The 21,576-nt window shown below is 40.0% G+C and overlaps 2 protein-coding genes across 10 annotated transcripts in view; both read left to right on the forward strand.

Moving 5' to 3' along the window:
• The window catches only part of SHC4 (SHC adaptor protein 4), a 138,739-nt gene extending 120,760 nt beyond the window's left edge, over window positions 1-17,979 (forward strand). Inside the window, exons 11-12 of the mRNA XM_003928879.4 lie at window positions 9,844-10,097; window positions 15,621-17,979. Of these exons, the coding sequence (XP_003928928.3) occupies window positions 9,844-10,097; window positions 15,621-15,776 (410 nt within the window). The 3' untranslated portion in view covers window positions 15,777-17,979. The remainder of the gene's footprint in view (window positions 1-9,843; window positions 10,098-15,620) is intronic.
• Window positions 17,980-18,238: 259 nt separating this feature from the next.
• The window catches only part of CEP152 (centrosomal protein 152), a 103,874-nt gene continuing 100,536 nt past the window's right edge, over window positions 18,239-21,576 (forward strand). For 6 of the 9 annotated variants that reach the window (XM_074393637.1, XM_074393638.1, XM_074393639.1 and 3 more), the window contains exon 1: window positions 18,239-18,396. In XM_074393637.1, the coding sequence (XP_074249738.1) occupies window positions 18,383-18,396 (14 nt within the window). In that variant the 5' untranslated portion in view covers window positions 18,239-18,382. The remainder of the gene's footprint in view (window positions 18,397-21,576) is intronic. The other 3 variants (XM_074393645.1, XM_074393646.1, XM_074393648.1) reach the window with 1 other exon arrangement.

The following is a 21,576-nucleotide window of genomic DNA, read 5'->3' on the forward strand; positions in this document are numbered from 1 at the left end:
ACCAAAGCGTCAGCAGGGCTGGTTCCTTCCGGGACCTCTGGAGGAGAATCCATTTTATGCATCTCTCCTAGCCTCTGGTGGCTGCTGGAAATTTTTTTTTTTTTTTTTGAAACGGAGTGTTTCCCTCTTGTTGCCCAGGTTGGAGCGCAATGGCACAATCTCGGCTCACCATAACCTCCACCTTCCAGATTCAAGTAATTCTCCTGCTGCTGGCAATTCTTTATGTTCCTTGGCTTGTAGACACATCACTCTAATCTCTGCAACTGTCTTCATATTGACTGTCCCTGTGTTTCTGTTTCTTAGATCTCCCTCTCCTTCCTCTGTAGGACAACAGTCACTGGATTTAGGATGAGATCAGGTGATTGGATGAGATGAGACTAATCTCATTTCAAGATCCTTAATTTAATTACATCTGTAAAGATCCTTTTGCCAAATTAGGTCATGTTCACAGATGCCAGGGATTAGGACTTGAATTTATCTCCCTCTTCTTCTTCTTCTTCTTCTTTTTTTTTTTTTTTTTTTTTTGAGGCAGGGTCTCACTCTGTCACCTAGGCTTGATTACAGTGGCATGATCACAGGGCTCACTGCAACCTCTGCTTCTTGGGCTCAAGTGATCCTCTCATCTCAGCCTCCTGAGTAACTGGGACTACAGGCACCATGCCCAGCTAATTTTTGTATTTTCTGTAAAGACAGGGTATGATCATGTTGCCCAGGCTTGTCTTGAACTCCTGGGCTCCAACTATCTGCCTGCTTCGGTCTCCCAAAGCATTGGGATTACGGTACCACCATGCCACCGCTTTGAATTTATGTTTCTGAGGGCTACTACTTAACTAATTATACTATCTCAAATTTTAAGAAGGCCATTTTCTTGGTCTTATTTTTAGGGATTGAGTTTTCTTTCTTTGCCTCCATCCTTCACCACAGTTAATATCAGTTAGAACTTTGTGGAGTTGTTTTGGGTTTCAAGGTTCGGAAATGTTGATTTTGAATAATCCTTTCAAATACTTTAAATTTACTTCCAACTTTTGATTTCTGCTATGTACTTTTGCTGAAAGAAGGGCTGTCAAGGCCAGGAGGTAATTTTGAATTTGTTAATTTGTGTGAGTCACAATGGCTGCTGTTTCTGTTAGGGGTAGCATTAACTCTATTCATTTCAAAACCCCTTGATAAGTCATCTGTAAAGCACTAAAATAAGTTGGCTCCTTTCTTCACTCATGTAGTATGGGTAAAATACAATAAGACAAACATCTTTCCTGCCAAATTACTATCAGGGGTGAATGCATAAATAGGAACATAAATATAACAAGCCAAAAGCCTATAATCAACTGAAAAATAAATAAACAAAAAATGGTTTTCATAAAATATTGAAGCCTGTCGTGTTCAGAGATTGGCATGGTGTCAAATTTGATTTGCTCCAATGATGGCGAGCCAGTCACTGAGAAAATCCTTTTAATAGTCCAGGAGGTTTCTCCAGAACTGCCAAAGGCAGCTTTCCAGCTAGTGTGGCTACAATGGCAAGACAGAATTTAAAAGATTTTGTTGAGCCTGGATCTCAGCAGACTGCCTTAACTCTCTAGATGAAGAACCAAGGGATTTCCTTGCTAGCCAGGTGACAAGTGGTCCCTCTTTATGCTGACTTTCTTTCTTATTTTTTTTTTTTTGAGATGAAATCTTTTCTTGCCTCAGCCCCTGGATTATCTGCGACTACAGGCACATGCCACCATGCCTGGCTAATTTTTTTTTGTATTTTAGTAGAGATGGGATTTCACCATGTTGACCAGGCTGGTCTCAATCTCCTGATCTCGTGATCCACCTGTCTCGGCCTCCCAAAGTGCTGGGATTATAGGCGTGAGCCACCATGGCCGGCCTATGCTAAATTTCTAAGATCACTCCTGACACCCTATCCAACCAAGCTGGAAGCAGATGCTAAGATGAAGCTTGGCAGGCAGGATCTGTAAGAGGAGCAATATCAGGAAGCAATGGGAAAGAAGTAGGATTGGCTGGAGTGGGAGATAGGACTACAACGCAGGCCTGACAAAGCCTTGGCCAACTCCAAAAAGCCCAGTGTGGTCTGTCAGAGTTGTCTTACACTGGGCCCCAATGAATGGGCCTGTACAGCCCCATTTATCTCAGTCTTGGGATGTGGGCCACACCAGGAAGGTCGAACCCTGGGCAGCTGAGGCAGAGCCAGAGGGTTGGTCAGCTGCAGGCTAACTGCTAACCAACCCTTGGAGCAATGGTGCTTCCTTGAAGGGAGATCTGGGCAGTGCATCTCTGTGGCTACCACAGAGGGCATCTTACGTGACAGGTGATGAGATATGAAACAAATTCAGATTTTTGCTGTAAGCTTACTCAACTGTACAATGGGAAATGTCCTGTTGGGATAGGTAATGTTTGTTATGACTTTTTGGGGAAAACAAAACAAAACAAAAACAAAACACCTTTCTGGACCTTAGATTTTCTAAGAGTATATTCTTGATACCTTTTATTTCATGGACTTTTCAGAGCCACAACATATCATCAGAAAACTTACTTAGCAGGTGGCCCAAATTAAGGGATGTGGAGTGTTCTTTGATTCACAACTCCAGTTCCTTTATAATTAAGTCTTCAAAGTTAAAATTATTAATAATCCAAGCTAATGAACTTTGCCTGTTGTCACAGACAATTCAATAATATGAAATGGCAAAATTAATACATAACAAAATGCCTATCATTTGTTGAAAATAAAGTCCTTGTCCAAAATTGTAATGTCAAAATGTATTTTCTCTGACTCTAGGCTTTTCCCTCCATCTTTCTCTTTTTCCCTGCTTTGATGGAAACATATTTAATAATTTAGGCTTCTGGTACGATCTCCTGCTTTATTTCCTATTAGAATTTAATGTACCGTATTCCTTTTGGGCTCCTTGCTGCCCCCTTGAGGTTAAATTCAACATCGCTCCCTCCAAAACAAATAAAGCATAAATTACATTGATTTAATAACAGAATGGTAAAAAAATTTTGCAATCTCCCCATCTGACAAAGGGCTAATATCTGGAATCTGCAAAGAGCTAAAACAGATTTACAAGAAAAAAACAAACAAACCCATCCAAAAGTGGGCAAAGTATATGAACACTTTTCAAAAGAAGACATATATGAGGCCAACAAACATGAAAAAATGCTCATCATCACTGATTATTAGAGAAATGCAAATCAAAACTATGTTGAGATACCTCCTCATGCCAGTTAGAATGGCAACCATTAAAAAATCTGGAGACAACAGATGCTGGAGAGGATGTGGAGAAATAGGAACACTTTTACACTGTTGGTGGGAGTATAAATTAGGTCAACCATTGTGAAAGACAGTGTGGCACTTCCTCAAGGACCTACAAGTAGAAATTCCTTTTGACCCAGCAATCCCATTACTGGGTATATACCCAAAGGATTATAAATCGTTCTATTATAAAGACACATGCACTCATATGTTCATAGCAGCACTGTTTACAATAGCAAAGACCTGAAACCAACCCAAATGCCCATTGACAATAGATTGGACAGGAAAAATGTGACACATATACACCATGGAATACTATGCAACCATAAAAAAGGATGAGTTCATGTCCTTCATAGGGACATGGATGAATCTGGAAACTATCATTCACAGCAAACTAACACAAGAACAGAAAATCAAACACCACATGTTCTCACTCATAGGTGGGTGTTGAACAATGAGAACACATGGACACAGGGATGGGAGCATCACACACTGGGGTCTGTTTGTGGGTGGGGGGATGTCAGGGAAGGATAAAAATGGGGAGAAAAGCCAGATGTAGGTGACAGGGGGATGGAGGCAGCAAACCACATTGCCATGTGTGTACCTATGCAACAATCCTGCATGGTCTGCACATGTACCCCAGAACCTAAAGTACAATTTTAAAAAAAGGAAAAAGAAAATAAAATAAGAAAATTTAATAAAGAGATGGAGTGGGGATAGCTTTATATATGCTTTTTAATAAAATGTCTTAACTGCACCTTTAACCTTCCTCCCTCCATGGCTCCTTCTATTTCCTTTCTTCCTCCCTCAAAAATCCTGTTTAGCTTCTTTAGACAAACTTAGTCTCCCTTAGCCAGAAAAAAAAAAAAAGCTTTTGACAATTCAGTAAAACCAAACCAAACAAAACCAAATCCAGAGTTACTAACCTAATATCTCTCAGACAGACTCATGGGGCTCCTCAGTTTGTCCTGTCACACTACCAACAGAAAAAAGGCTCTGACACAGTCTGTTCTCACCAAACATGGCAGAGGATACCATGAGTTCTGATACTAGTATTTGTATTGATTTATTGTTAGTTTCTGTCTCAGTTGCCATAAGAAATACCACCCCCAACTGCTGTAGTGTTAAAGGGCTGACGTTTATTTATTTTACCTAACAGCTCAAAGATTGGGACCATGGGGTTAGTAGGGTAGCTTTGTCATTCTCAACATCTGGCTTCCATCTCTGGTCCAGAGTGGCTGCTTGGACCCTCAGCATCAGCCAGTGGGAAAGGAAAAAAGCAAGAGGAGTACATATGTATTTCTTTAAAGGACATGACCCAGAAGTGGCAGATATCCTTTATTTTCACCTGCCATTGGCAGATCATAGACCTGTGACCATACCTAGCTGCAAAGGCTAGAAAAATTACTCTAGCTGGTGCCCAGCTAAACTTAGGAGTTCCGTAATGTAATGAAAGGGAGAATAGATATTGGTAGACAACTGTCTCTGCCACAGTACACCTATCTGCCACTCAAATATTCATGAGATTTTCTTTTCACATAGAACATATTTGCCTTCTCCCCAAGGGAGACATTGCAAGTACCTTATACAATTACAGCATCTAAGATTAGATGAAGGTCCTTATTATCTGCCAGGTTGTCTGCCACCCTCCATACCGCACATTAGTGGGGGAATAGGAATAAGATAATTGCAGTAGAAACTCATATTCACAAAAGGGAGGAATGCAGCAGTGTGGGACAGCAGTCACTGGTCCACAGCAATGACCAAATCCTGCCAGGCTGGAGTTTCAAAGATGACATGAGCTGAAAGTAGAGAAAGCGATTTGTTTGGACCCCGGTTCAGCTTTGTGAAAGGACTCTCGATGTCCACTGCCATCTGTGGACCCACACGACGCCGTCTGGGTTGTTCCTACCATTATTCTCCCTGTGCACACTTAAAGTAGATGTTAGAGAATGTACCTTTCTTGGGGGCTTTGCCACTTTTACAGCTTATTTCCCACTGTGGTCACGAGAGATTAGAGTTTGCTTCAGGGGCCAAAAGCCATGGACAAAAAGGGATTGTGATTTCTTTGGCTTGTAATTTCCTGGAAAAGTTAGCAGGATTCATGCTCTTTGTTAGCTTACAAGGCAGTTCCGTATGAAGTTCTCCATAATGTTCCTTTATTGTCTTTTTATTGCCCAAAACATTCATAGTGATATCCCTTCTCTCTTTCCTGTTATTGGTAATTTTCTCCTTTTTACTTGATCAATCCTCTCTTTGGTTTATTATTTTTATTGATGTTTCCAAAGTGCCCAGGTCTCTGTTGTTTTTTGTTTCCATTTTATCTTTATTGTGTTTGCCTTCTACTTGCTTTGGATTAAATATTCTTTCTGTATCTAACATCTATTATATTTTTTCTATTGGCTTCATAGTTTTATTTTCATAATAAAATATTTATTCTCCTTGACCTTTATATATTATGTGAGCTTCGGGACGTAACTTAATTTTATCCACGTTTGTCAGTTTTCCAAACACTATTGATTAAGTAGTCTTCTCTTTTCCCTAATGCTACTTTCTATTATATCAAACTTTTGTATATATGTGAATTTGTTTCTGGGATCTTTATTATGTTTTTTCTATTAGGCCACTTGCCTTTTCTCAACCTGCCTCTTAATTACTATATACTAATTGCTATGGCTTTGTAACATGCCTAACAGATATTTAAGTCTTCCTTTACATTACAAATAATTTTCCTCTGGGTACTACCTCAACCTCTTTCTCATTTATGCTTCACATTTTATGTTAACATCTTTTTCTACCAAATTTTCAGACACTTTGTGTAGATGAACATATTTTTCCTCTCAATGCAAATGACTTTTTATTTTAGAATTTTCATACACCCAATAATCCATACTAATAAACAGTATACAGTCAATTATCATTATTCACAGATTCCATATTTGAGAATTAGCTTACTTGATAAACTTTAGTTGTAACTCCAAAATCAATACTCATGGTCCTTTTGTGTCATTTGCAGCCATGCCTAGGTCAACAAAAACTTTCAGTCACCCTACGTGCACATTCTCAGCTGACGTCAAACAAGACAACGCAGCCAGGCATGGTGGCTTACGCCTGTAATCCCAACACTTTGGGAGGCAGAGGCGGGCAGATCACCTGAGGTCAGGAGTTTGAGACCAGCCTGGCCAACATGGTGAAACCCCGTCTCTACTAAAAATAAAAAATTAGGCAGTGTGGTAGCTCACACCTGTAATCTCAGCTACTCAAGAGGTTGAGGCAGGAGAATCGCTTGAACCCAGGAGGCAGAGGTTTCAGTGAGCTGAGATCTCACCACTGCACTCTAGTCTGGGCAAGAGTGAGACTCGTCTCAAAAAACAAAAAAACAAAGAAACAAAAAAACAAAACAAAACAAGACAGGGCTCCGTTTTCTTGTTTTAGCTCTCAGTTATAATAATCCCCTTGTGTACTTGCTTATTTTACTCTTCTATTTTAGAAATTTGTCTATATAAACACATGACCTTCACTATTTTAAATTGCTCTGTAGATTTCTATTGTATGAGTGCATCATGATTTATGTAATCAGTCCCTTATTGATGGACATATCAATTTTTCCAGTGCTTTGCTAAAATAATTATTAATAGTATAAAAATTGTTTTACAGGTGCTTTTTAAAAATGGGATTCATCAGTGTGCCATCTTTACAGTTCATATTGGTTTCTTTGAAGGTCTTATTCGTTCTTTCTCATTGAGATTACTTTCAATTGTTTAATCCAGATTTTGCATGTTAGATTTTTTTCTCTTCCTTAAACTGTATTTCCCCTTTTAGAGGTTTGCCCATTCGATGGATTTGGGTGTGGATAACCATATCTATACTGTGCTTTCTTGAAGGTCTGATTCGAGCAATATTTCTTTAAGTGCTAATAGGAACTCCAAGTTGATATGATTACTTTCTTCCATCATTCCCATCACTTTTTTTTATGGTTTCAAGTAAATCTAGATTGGCCTTCCTTATTACTTCCTTAACATTCACTACTTCTTTTGAGAAAACATAATAATATCAATTCAACAATTTATTAAATATATATAAATTGTATATACATAACCATATTTCGATTATAATTATTATTGTCAAAGTCAACTTATGCATTAGAAAAGGAGCAAGATAATGGATAATGTACCACAGTGTTAAGAGCGGTTTTATTTAGTGATGAGAACATAGGTAATACATTTTCTTTGTTTTTTTCTTTCCTAGATTTTAAAAAGTTAACATGTTTAACTTTTAAAATTAAACAAATTGTCACCTATTCTGGCAGAATCAGATTTTCAGCCAGTGTTTGAATGATTGAAATCTCCCAGCAGAGTATCTTGTCCTTCTGCTAATTTGGGAAACTGTTAGGAAAACGTTGTCTATTTCCTCTGGTTGGCCCATAATCTGTTGCCTTTTTTCAAGATGATATAATGTCTGTTTTTCTATTGTTTCGTCATTGTCCAAAAGCTCTTCAACATAATCTCAGAATAAACCACAAGCCATCACACATGAAGACGTGTACACCCACATGCAACGTGTGCATGCATCCCTCCCACACTCACACACTTTTTCACACACACAAACACACACATAGCTACTCATTAGAAGTTATCCATTGTGCCTGAAAGCAGGCAGCACTAAGGCCAATTACAAGTATTATTCATCAAATCTGTATACATTTTGTCAGGCTATTTCTGGCAACAATAGAAAGATTTGATTGTAGAAGAGAATGTTTCCAGCCATCAGATTTAGATTCAAGATACTTTTTAAAAGATCTATTTGTGAATGCTGCATTATAACTGTGTGCAGAAAGAAGCCCTTAAGCAGGGACAAACTATAACGTATTAACAGGAGAATTGAATTACGTCTACAGAGCACTGGTTGCCCACACCAGTGACTTCATGGGATGATCATGTGTAAATTGTAAAACTCATAGTCAAGAGAATTTCTCATTTGCGAGACCCTTGCCTAAGGACACATAAACACTTCTTTGCGTTAATAAAGATAAAGACTAGTTTCTATGCAAAGGACCCTTTGTGTGTGTGTGTGTGTGTGTGTGTTTAAGTCTAGTTTCTATGGTTATTTTTCTGGTAAATTTGCCTTATTAAACATACAAGTTTTACCTGGTTTCAGACTTAAGAATCTTATGTTATTACTTCTGGAGATGCTGAAGGCTACCCCAAGTAAGATAGCCTTGCTACCTGCTAGGGATCTTTGTCGGTACTAAGTGGCTAGATTCTACTAAAAGAAGGATTTTCACATCCAAGGCGAGGGTCTTAGAGTTTGGTAATTAAGAATCTAGACTTTGGAGTTAGATGACCTTGTCCTGAATTTCAAATCTACAGCTATTAGCACTGTAACTTTAAATCCCTTAACCTTCCTTTTCGTTTGTTTGTTTGAGGCAGGGTATCCCTCTGTCACCCAGGCTGGAATGCAGTGGTGTGATCTTGGCTCACTGCAACTTCTGCCTCCTGGATTCAAGCCATTGTCTTGCTGCAGCCCCTTAAGCAGCTGGGACTACAGGAACATGCCACCATGCCTGGCAAATTTTTTTTTTTTTTTTTTTTTTTTTGCATTTTTTGTGGAGACAGAGTTTCACCATTTTCCCAGGCTTGTCTCAAACTCCTGAGCTCAGGTGATCCACCTGCCTCTGCCTCCCAAAGTGCTGGGTTAACAGGCATGAGCCACCCTGCCCGGCCACCTTTTCTAAGGATTCATTTCCTTGCCTCTCTAAGTTTGAGAGTTAAACAACATAATATATGTAAAGCATTTAGCAGTTCCAATCACACTTGATAAATGAGAACTACACAGTAACTATTATTACTATTATGAGTGTCAGTAATGCTATCAACTGCTAATTCGAGGTACCGTCTCATCCCCAGCACTCTCAACTCTGGACAACACTTACTAGACAGCACCTTGGGGAGCTGCCTCAGGCTATCTCTTCCTGATGATATATCTTCTTTTACCTCATCAACTGTTTTTGTGCAGACAGGTGAAAGACACAAACAACAAAGTGGTCATTTAGTAGGAATGCTGTGAGATTTAGCAAACCTTTGAAGTTTTGGGTCAGAAGACTGTCTAGACACACATTAATAATTTGGTTTTAAAAAGAGGGGACAAAAGCTAACTGCTAAAAAGTGGGGATGGCTTAAGGTTACATAGCTATTTTCGAAGAGTTTGGAAACATTGTAGAAAGTATTTGTAATCCAGGTACGGCATAAGCCTTTTTCTCTTTAACATGCAACCCCTAGGACATAAAGAGCCTCTCTCTGCAGTTATAAAAGCAGTTCTTATGGATCTGTTCCATTTCCCATCTGAAAGAAAAACTCCTGCACCTGGGCAAGGCTGCCCTGGTAACAGAAGCCAAAGGCAATGTTTGGATCTACCATTAAATTAAAGCCTGTTGGGAGTTCCGAAGAAAACAAAACCTTATTTGTTCCCCCAAACATCATTATGTAAACTGGCACACAGTAGGACCTCAGGTTATATTTGCTGAGTGAATAAATGAATGGATGGATGGATGAAGATGTAACTCGATAATGTGTCTCTTTGTGTTCTGACTTCAGAGGCACCAGAAACTGTTCAGCCGGGTGCTGCGGCCCAGCCTGCCAGCTCACATTCTTTGCCACACATTAAGCAGCAGCTGTGGAGTGAAGAATGCTACCATGGCAAGCTGAGCAGGAAGGCGGCAGAGAGCCTCTTGGTAAAGGATGGGGACTTTCTGGTTCGAGAGAGTGCAACATCCCCTGGCCAATATGTGCTGAGTGGACTACAGGGAGGCCAAGCAAAACATCTTCTCCTGGTGGATCCTGAAGGCAAGGTATCATTGACTTCTCATTAGAGGTTTCACAGGATGTTGTTCTATTAAGCATACCCTGAATGATTTCCAAAAACTGGTACTGAATAGTGTTCAAGGCTAAGTGTTTGCTTTTTCTGGAACCTTCCAGCTGGAACAGGACAGGCTAACTAGAGGGTGGTGGAGGGGTTAGAGTAGGAGGCCACCCTGGAGTATCAAGCAGAGGACAGCTTCTTTCTGCCTTTTTCATTTCAATTTCATGAATTAAATGAATACCTACTATATAGAAGTAAAGGAATTCACAGCTGACTGTTGTTCAGTATCACATACGTAGTCCTTGCTCTCAGGGTGCTGATAATTTCATAAAACAGGTGCTTAAATAAGTATAATATAAAGCTGAATGAGATAAGAATGGTTCAACAAAACATGATGGTGTTTCTCATAATAGAGAGGTCATTCTGGTTGAGACAAACTGAGAAGTCTTCTTATAGGGTCCATCATGTAAAGCAAACCTTGAAAGAAGGCAAAATTCCAAAAGGGGTGTTATAAGTAAAATTTTGATGCCACAAAAGAAATAGCACTCAAAGATAAATCCACTCAGCAAGGCAGTTTACTTGTATAGAAATGTGTGCCTCATGGATGGAGCCATGGCGAACGCACACTTAGGGACAAGGAAGGAAAAGGGGTACTTATTCCTGATAGAGTTTGCCCTGCTGCTGTGTCGTTCCCTTATTGGCTAGGGTTAGACAGCACAGGCTAACTAATCCTGATTGGCTATTTTAAAGAGAGCAGCAGTATGAGCTGGAGTGGCAGGGTGGCTGGTTTGGCAGGAAGGACGGTTAGGGCAGGTCAGAGCAGGTAGCCAGGTGTGACCTAGGTCAAACCAGGTGACTGAAGCAGGTGACCAGGGCAGGTGACTGAAGCAGGTGAGCGGGGTGAGTCAGGGTAGAGCCAGGGACAGGAGGAACAGATGTAAACTACTGATTAGAACTGGTGGAGAAGGTTGTTTACTGAAACTACTGGGAAGTTAAACTTTAAAATGGAGGGTAAAGAACTGAACATACTGACATACTGATTCTTTTTTTCTTTTTTTTTTGAGACGGAGTTTCACTCTTGTTACCCAGGCCGGAGTGCAATGGCACAATCTCGGCTCACCGCAACCTCCGCCTCCTGGATTCAGGCAATTCTCCTGCCTCAGCCTCCCAAGTAGCTGGAATTACAGGCATGCGCCACCATGCCCAGCTAATTTTTTGCATTTTTAGTAGAGACGGGGTTTCACCATGTTGACCAGGATGGTCTCGATCTCTTGACCTCGTGATCCACCCGCCTCGGCCTCCCAAAGTGCTGGGATTACAGGTGTAAGCCACCGCGCCTGGCCCATACTGATTCTTTAAAGAGAAATTTAGAACTCATCCTATCCAACAGGGGGATATTGGAGTATAGGGAAGGAACCATAGGAGCAGACAGAGTAATAGAATGGTATTAAGCCAGTAGAAGATGAATGGCAGTAGCAAACAATGCCTGTAGGCAGAAAATTATCCTGGGAAAGGTATGTTAGAGCCATCAGTATGGGGTAGAAATATAGACCAAAATGGCTAATTTGCCAGGCAGTGGGGAGACATTGGCAGTTTCGAGACAAATGATTCAATCAAAGCCCATGTGAGTGGTGAAATCAGCAAGATGGCAGAATAGGAAGTCCCAGCCCCAACAGAAACACAGAATTAACAACTCTGTAGTGACCAAAACACCTTTATGAGAACTACATAATTCAGTTAAAAAGTTGCAATACCCCAGGTGAGCATAGAGCTGAAAACAGTCATGTAGAAACAGGTAAGAAGAACAATTTCACTTTACCTGCATCAACTCCTTCCCCAAATCAGCATAGCCCAGTTGCACTAAAGAATTTCGTGTCTCATGACTTCTCCCTTGGGGGAATGGTGAAAGAGAAGAGTAGAGCTTGCTTGCCATGTTCTGGCTTTTCAGTGGGACTGGTTTCTGTCTCACTTCACACGGAGTGCTAATGGTACTACCATATTTTGGATGCTCAGGAGCCACTGAGAACAAAGAAGAGCACAGGGTAGCTTGCTACAGCTGGCAATCCTCAGTACAAATAGGAAAAAGTGCATGACTTGAAGGTTCTCCTTCAGAAGGGAGGAAGGGGAGTGAAGTGTGTGTCTAGAATTCCAGCCTTTTGGAGGGATGCCTGATGAACCAGTATCTGTCCTGCCACTTGGGGCACTGAAAGGAAGCAGGCACACCTTAGATGCCTGTGGCCATGGAGAACACAGGAGAGTGAGGTAGCTTGCTGCTGTAGAACCAGAGAACTTGCAGTGCCATAGATGTCAGAAGGAGCAAAAGATTACGACTTCCTGAAAAACTGGCAAGACTCTGTAATTGAAAAATTGAAGACACAGGCCCAGAAAAGTCACATCTTCCCACAGAAAGTTTTGGGAGACCCCCAGAATCTCTATTTGGGCTGGTTGGTGTGATTCTTCCTGTGTATGAAGCCAGCTTGTAAGAAAAGGAGACGTGGCTGTTTTTCAAATGCATAGATCCAAACACAAAGATGTGAAACTCAAAAAGAATCAGGGAAGCATGGCCCAAACCAACCAACCAACAAACAAACTCTCTAGAAACAGATCCTAAAGAAACAGAGGTATATGAATTAAGTGACAAAGAATTCAAAATAAGTATAATAAAGATGCTCTATGAACTCAATAACACCGTCCATGAATAAAGTGAGAATATCAACAGAGAGAGAAAAAATATAAAAAAAAGAGCCAGACAGAAATTTCGGAGCTGAAGAATGTAATAAATGAACTGAAAAATTCACTAGGGGGTTCAAGAAGAGACTTGATTGAGCAGCAGTAAAAAAAAATTAGCAAACTCAAAGACAGGTCATTTTAAATTCTTCAGAAAACGGAACAACAACAACAAAAATGAGGTTTGGAGCCATTTGAGAGCAAATTGGTGCTACTGTGTCCTTTCCTGTAAATTCCTGAATGTGTATTTCCTAAGAACAGAGATATTCTCAGCCAGGCTTGGTGGCTCATACCTGTAATCCTAATACTTTGGGAGGCCAAGGCAGGCGGATCACAAGGTCAAGAGATGGAGACTATCCTGGCCAATATGGTGAAATCCCATCTCTACTAAAAATACAAAAAAGTAGTTGGGCGTGGTGGTGCACACTTGCAGTCCCAGCTACTCGAGAGGCTGAGGCAGGAGGATTGCTTGAGGCAGAGGTTGCAGTAAGCCACGATCACACCACTGCACTCCAGCCTGGTGACAGAGCGAGACTCCATCTCAAAAACAAACAAACAAACAAACAGAACAGAGACATTCTTTTACATAGCCATAGTATAATGATCAAAATCAAGAAACTTAACATTTATACAACCCTGTTATCTAAGTCATAGTTCATATTAAAATTGTGTTAATTGTTCCAGTAATTATGCCTGATTTTAACATGCTGAAAACCAACATTTAGACAGAACTCAAAGAATCCCTTGTAGGAGAGCTAGCAGAAATACATAACGAGGTGCTGCCGAGTTGCATACCTTCCCTTTTCTGGATGGTTCCTAGCCACCCTCCAAACAGGAGCACATGTATAACCAGGCCACCAAGCTGGTGGAGCTACAATGGATAGTAATGTTATCTTCTGTCTATGCATTGGGTGCATAGGGTACTAGAAAGGAAATTCCACAGAAGGCATGGTGTAAGAAAATTGAACTTCTTTGCATGCGCAACGTAAGTTCCATGCAACAAATATCTGTGAATCAGCTACTATGAAGTCTGTGGGAAGGAGACATGAATGCCTATTAGAAAGGTCTGAGGAGGCTTCTTGGAGAAGGCAGGAATGCTGAGCCTCCAAAGACAGGTAGTGCTGCTGGGTTTTGGGGTACAGGGGAGCACTCAGGTCCCCTGAGGATGTTTTTCCAGTCTCTTGGTGTCTCACTCACCCAAGAATGGGAGAGGGGACCACAGCAGGTGTGCTCAAAAGAAAATATCAGATCCCAAAGAGTTTTGCAGAAAAGTGATTTATTTAGGCAGAGAGAAAGAGAGGAAAAAAGGAGAAGGGGAGAGAAACGGCTAGCTCTCACACTGAGTGAGAAGGAAAAGCCACTCTCACACCGGGTGAGAAGGGTTCCCAGAGGGGGAAACCAAGAAGGAAAGCTCCTCTCACACCAAGAGAGAGAATCCAGAAAGATGGAATCCAGGAGAGAGAAAGCAGCTTCCTCGAAGAGTGGAAGGGGACCCCAGAGGGGGGAATCCGTCCGGATGAGGTAGACAGGGACTTTTAACCTGGGAGGAATTCCCACCTTCTTCAAGCCCCCTGGCCAATGAAAAGAGTTCGTTTAAACGTCCGCTAGAGTTACTGACTTTTGATCTTTTCCTGCGCCTGTGAAAATTAAAACAAAGCCTGTTAAGTCTCCGGGATGGCGGGTGGTGGGGGTCGGGGTGGCGGGGGCGGCACTGGAAGTTCTTGCCCTTGAAACTACGCCCCCTTGTGGACCCGGGAAGAGAATACATTCCCTCAGTAGGAGGTAGGACTTCTCCAGAAGCGCCTGCTTCTGACAGAGACAAGGTGATATGGAAGCACTCTGCTTGACAGAAGATAATTACAATCCTGGGATTCATGCTTGTGTACAAACCAGTTAAATAGACAGTGACATGATATACCAAACAAGAATACTGCAAAGAGGCTGATTGCAAATTGGGATTGGGTGACAAGTGCATACCGTTTTCCTAACTTAGAGGAATGGTTGCTTTAAAATGGTAACAGAGAATCCGAAAATTGTTTACTAGGGAATACAGAGTTTAAAAGTACCTTTTCTTCCAGCACTTTGAGAGGCCGAGGTGGGCATTTGCCTGAGCTCAGGAGTTTGAGGTGAGCCTGGGGAACAGGGTGAAACGCCATCTCTACTAAAATACAAAAAATTAGCCAGGCATGGTGGCATATGCCTTTCATCCCAGCTACTCAGGAGGCTGAGGCACTAGAATTGCTTGAATCCAGGAGGCAGAGGTTGTAGTGAGTCGAGATCGTGCCACTACACTCCAGCCTGGGTGACAGAGTGAGACTCTGGTTTCCAAAAGAACAAAAAACAAAAAAGTGCCTTTTCTGACAGGCACTGTGGCTCATGCCTGTAATCCCACCACTTTGGGAGACTGAGGCAGGCAGATCATGAGGTCAAGAGATCGAGACCATCCTGGACAACATGGCGAAACCCCATCTCTACTAAATATACAAAAATCAGTTTGGCGTCGTGGCACATGTCTGTAGTCCCAGCTACTGGGGAGGCTGAGGCAGGAGAATTGCTTGAACCCAGGAGGCAGAGGTTGCAGTCAGCTGAGAGTGCACCACTACACTCTAGCCTGGCGACAGATCAAGACTCTGTCTCAAAAAAATAAAAATAATAAAAAAGTACCTTTTCTTTTTTCAGCAAAATATCTACTTTAAGGATAAATCTGGCATTTCCCCCCGACTGTTTATATCTTTCAGGAGACTGCCATAATTAAACCTAAATATATTTGTACTTCTTTTTCTAGGTGAGGACCAAGGATCACGTATTTGATAATGTTGGCCACCTTATCAGATACCATATGGATAACAGTTTGCCAATCATCTCTTCTGGAAGCGAAGTAAGCCTTAAACAACCAGTGAGAAAAGATAATAATCCAGGAGTTTTGCATTCCAACAAATGACAGTATTGAAGCACCATCACACTGATATTTGAAGAAATTCCATTTTGTATTGGACACAAAGATAATTTAAACTTTGTTTGTAGATAAAATAGAGCACAAACTGTGAAGTGCATGTTACCGAGACCGTCATGGACTAGGTCCTCTATAAAATGAAGAACTAACAAAATTTGGTTTTCAGAAATGAAAATCAGAAAAGAGGAAGAGGGTTGGTCATTTTAAAAGAAATTATATGTATGCACAAATGTCACTTTTTAAGGCCATATTGCATTGATAACAAGCTAAAAGCACAACTAAAATTTCACATGCTAACGACAACTTGAATGAACTGCTGGGGCAGTGGTATGTGCCTTTCAACTTGATAATTTGGGGACATTTTCATATTGGGGAGGTTAGTTCTAACTATCTTCATGTTCTACGACTACAGAACCATTTGCCAAAAAGAAAAGTTTTTCTTGCTACAAAAAATAAGAAGCAATTTTCTTGAGCCTTATTCACTTTATTACATTTTCTGTTTAGTAGCAGTTTTGACTGCAGTGTTAAAATAAATATGGCATTCAATTCAGACTGTGTGTATTGTCAGTGGAATCAAATCAAAAACCACTAACATGGCTGTCTGTTTCATTGATCTGTCCTATTTGCTGGTTAAAAGGATTGGGGCCCAAATTCTCTGGCCTAGCATTTCTCAGTGTTTGCTATTCAGACTGTTCAAATACAGCATGTGACAAGCTCAAGAGGCCAAATCTATCAGCCAATTCTGATTTCATTATATTCTCCCCATCTTCCTGCAAAAATTAAAAAAAAAAACAAAACTGTAGACATTTAAAAGATGACAAACAAAACAAGTATTCTTCATATTTGCTATTCAAATTGGTGTCTTTCTTTCTAAAAGTACAGAATTTATTTGAAATTATAGGAAAATTTCTTGATTGGCTGACACTGAATCATGGTCTCTCACCTACATATATGCTTAGCACTTTGTATAGATATGATCAGATAAAAATGCAGAAGGGAAAAAAACGTATCGAATGAAGCACTTGGAAAGATTTGCCACACGTAGAGCAACTGGTAAACTAACTGAGTAACTAAGCATGGTGTACGGAAAAGCATTAGGCTGGGGCTTATCAGTGTGACCTTGAGCAAGTTGCTAAATCTGTTTGGATTCCAGTTTCCTTGTCTATAAAGTGAGCTAAATGGGCTAGGTGAATTCGCAGGACCACTTCAGTCCTAACTTAGTATAAGTCTTTAAAAAGCACGTTTTTCATTTGTTAGAGGTCGTTATTGATAGCTGGTCTGTATAGTTAGGGTCAAAAATTAAGCTTTTCTTTTTTATCCTGTGTCCATACTCACAGAAAAAATGGCACACCTGAGATCAACATTCACCTCATTTAGACCCCAAACCATTCGGTCTAAAACACTGAAACTTCGGAATAATGTAGGCAATGATGGTAAAAGTGGATTTGGTTTGAGTAGTGTCCTTTTCTTGCCTGTGCAAGAAAAGCGTTTTGTTGTTGTTGTTGTTGTTGACTCTTGAGTTATATGGATATTGCCTTAACTCCATTTCATTCCAGCTATGTAGATAAAACTTAGTCTTTGTGACTGTGATGTTTGCCAAGTTTTAAATAAAACTTCTTTTGGATAGAAATCATCAGAAACCAAGCAAACTGAACTCTAATATTTTACAGGAAAGGCTTATGATTTTTATTCTACTGCCATTAATTTTTTAGATGGGTTTGTTTCCTCTCATACAACTAGAATTAACGTATTTTTCACCAGTTTTTCATATACCTTAGGTCTTGATCATTTGTCCTTATAAAGGGGATCAGCATGGGTATAGATAGTAGAAATGTATGGGTATTCTAACCACTTTTATCAGAGACAGGGCAGGGCTGTGGTCTCAGTCTAGCTGGGCAGAGTATTAACTTGGTAGCAAGAGTTCCTGATACAAATAGATACAGTGACTGTAAATGGTGTCAGCAGTACACATGGATAATCAGTATTTGACTGTAATTGTGTAGTAGTTAGATAAACAAATACTGCACTGAAAAATACCACAGACCCAGTTGAAACAAAAGGAAACAATAAAAGGAATGTCTGCATGCTATTTTAAACTCACATTCTTCATCTGTCTTAAAGTGGAAATCCATTTGCCTATAAATACCTGTAAATGACTTTCAAAAAATAAATGGTTATGGCTTTGTGACAACTGACAGAATATGTGTGATGTTTGGGATTTGGAAACTTTGTCATTTGTATATATCAGGGAAACACATTGGCTCACGCAAAGCAGGTAATTCCAGGTGAGTATAATAAAGGGACTATTTACAAAGGTGTGGGCAGAGTGAAGGAAATCAGGAGGGAAAATGCAGTACCCTGGGGCCAATAAAGTCAGAAAGGGAAAGAACAGCTAACAGAATCTGGAGAGGGAGTTATCTGCCTTTTAGGAGCTGCAGCCTGTAGTGGAGGAATGCAGTCAGCCCTGCTGACTCAACTAAGAGGCAGTAAGGGGCATTCATTACCCAACATTTTTCTGCTCCGCCTGTATATCTTCCACTGCGATTTTCCACTGGCCCAAGCAACCTGAAGACAGAGAACAAGGGTGCTCCTTGATGCAGTTCTGGAGGTAAGAACAGAAGGGGAAGGAAAAGGGTAGAGGGGGAGATCTGGAAGGGCAAATAAGTGGAGTATATCAAGCACAGAGGACTTTGGAGAGAGTCGAGCTTCTAAAAGCACTAGAGAGGGTTTGAGTTAGCCTGTAAGGCCAGTAAGTGAATACAGCTAATTTGCAGAGAAATAAGTACATATATTCAGGTAACCATAAATGAATTACAGCAAAAATGTCAGCTTATTATTATTATTAAAATTCAAACCATATTTTGAGGCATTGATTAATGCCTCAAAAGAACAACTTGAACTGCATTTCAACCTTACAGAGATAGTTTTAATCCTGCCTTCATGTTTCTTACAACTCCTACTAATTCTGCCATTTTATTACTTGTAATTATATATGGAAAAGTAATGAACCTGTCCCTGTTACCTTTTATGATTGGAATTATAGACCCACAATAATTATAATATGAAATCACTATGTCAAATATATGTGAAACATACCATCTGCATCTGTGTAAAATATTTAAATATCAACATATTATTGTCAAAAATGAGTTGTCTGTAGTTTGCCACAGTCTTACAAATGGGACAAATGATTTTAGTGAATGAAAGAGAATTTATCACTACAGACCCTGAAAACATCGAAGGAATAATAGGGGAATGCCATGTACAATTCTACACATATAAATTTGACAACAACTTAGATGAAATAGATCAGTTCCTAAAAAAGTACAAACTACCACAATTTAGCCAATATGAAATTGATCATTTGAATAACCTTATAACTATTAAGAAAATTGAATTCACAATTACCTCCCCCAAAAGAAATTCCAGGCTCAGATGTTTCATAGCAGAACTCTATCATTTCAAGAAATAACATTAATACTGTACTATACAATTGCTTCGAGAAAATTGAAGAGAAGGGAATACTTCTCATTCATTTTTGAAGGTAAAATTACTCTGGCATCAAAACTAGACAAAAACAGCACCAAAAAAGAAAAAGAAAGCTGATGAAATCTCTATGAATAAGATGCAAAAATCATTAATAAAATGTTACCAAGTATTATTCCCCAATATATAAAAAGAATTATGTGCCATAATATGACTAAGGTTGATTCCAGGAATAAAGGCTGGTTCAATGTTTGAAAATCAATCACCATATTAAGAATCTAAAGAGAAAAAAAAAACTGCATGATATCAATTGATGCAGAAAGTGCATTTGATACAATTCAACATCCATTTATGATAAAAATTCTTAGTAAAATAAGAATAAATAAGGATCATCTACAGAAGCCATGAGTAGTGGTTCACACCTGTAAACACCTGTACAGCACTTTGGGAGGCCAAGGCAGGCAACTGCTTGAGCTCAGGAGTTTGAGACCAACTTGGGTAGCATGGCACAACTCCATCTCCACAGAAATTTTTTTTTTTTTTTTTTTTTTTTTTTTTAGATGGAGTTTCGCTCTTGTTTCCCAGGCTGGAGTGCAATGGCGTGATCTCGGCTCACCGCAACCTCCGCCTCCTGGGTTCAGGCAATTCTCCTGCCTCAGCCTCCTGAGTAGCTAGGATTACAGGCACGCGCCACCATGCCCAGCTAATTTTTTGTATTTTTAGTAGAGATGGGGTTTCACCATGTTGACCAGGTTTTAAAAATTATCTGGGTGTGGTGTATGCACCTGTAGTCCCAGCTACTCAGGAAGCAGAGGTGGGAGGATCACTTGAGCCTAGGAGGCCAAGGCTTCAGTGAGCCATAGTTGTGCCTCTGCACACTATCCTGAGCAATGAAGTGAGACCCTGTCTCAAAAAAAAAATAAAATAAAATAAAACTTCAGCTAACTAACATTATACTTGAAGTCGTGACCTGAGTCATTTCCCCCTAAAATTAGGAGCAAGGCAGTGATACCTATTATCACTATTCTTGTCAACACAGTGCTGAAAGTTCTAGTCAGTGCAGTAAGACAGGAAAAGGAAATAAAAGGTATACAGATCAGAAAAGAAGAAATAAAACTGTCCCAATTTGCAGGTAACATGATTATGTGCAAAATTCCCTACAAAAATCCTTAAAATCTCCAAATCCAGATAACGACCAAAAAAGCCCTCCTAGAACTAAGTTTACCAAAGCTTAGAGGATACAAGACAAACATAGCAAATTAAATTGCATGTCTATATATTAACAATGAACATATAGACACAGATTAAAAATGCAATACTATTTACAGTTGACAAAAAGAATATGCATATAAACCTAAAAAATGTACAAAATGCACACTGAAAACTACAGAATGCTGATGAAAGAAATCAAAGAAGATCAAATAAATGGGGAGGCATACTGTGTTGATGGATCACAAAATTCAACATAAGAAAGATGTCAACTCTCCCCAAATTGATATACAGACCTCATGCAATTCCTGCCAAAATTTCAGCAAGATTTTTGTAGATATAGACATGATTTTTCTAGAATGTATGTGGAAAGGCAGAGGAACTAGAATAGCTAAAACAATTTTGAAAAAGAACAAGTGGGAGGAGTCATCTGATTTTAAGACATAGTATATCATTTTAAAGACTGTATTCATGTTGGTGGAAGAATAGATGCATAGGTTAATGGAACAAGATGGAGAACCCAGAAACAGACCACTCAAATATGTCCAACTGATTTTTGACAAAGATGCAAAGCAACTCAATAGATAAAGGCTAGTCATTTCAACAAACGGTGCTCACGATGGTTAATGTTGTCAACTTGATTAGATTGAAGGATGAAAACTATAGTTTCTGGGTGTGTCTGTGAGAGTGTTGCCAAAGGAGATTGATATTTTAGTCAGTGAATAGGGAAAGGCAGACCCACTCTCAATCTGGGTGGGCACTATCTAATTAGCTGCCAGGAGGCTAGAATAAAGCAAACAGAAGAAGGTGGAAGAACTTGACTTGTTGAGTTTTCTGGCCTTCATCTTTTCTCCCATGCTTCCTGCCCTCGAACACCAAACTTCAAGTTGAACTCTTGTACTTATACCAGTGGTTTGCCAGGGGCTCGCGGGCCTTTGGCCACAGACTGAAGGCTACAGTCAGCTTCCCTACTTTTGAGGTTTTGGGACTTGGACTGGCTTCTTTGCTGCTCAGCTTGCAGACAGCCGATTGTGGGACTTCACCTTGTGATTGTGTGAGTCAATTCTCCTAGTAAACTCCTCTTTATATATAC

Source organism: Saimiri boliviensis, chromosome 2 (genome assembly GCF_048565385.1).
Source record: "Saimiri boliviensis isolate mSaiBol1 chromosome 2, mSaiBol1.pri, whole genome shotgun sequence".
NCBI lineage: Eukaryota > Metazoa > Chordata > Mammalia > Primates > Cebidae > Saimiri > Saimiri boliviensis.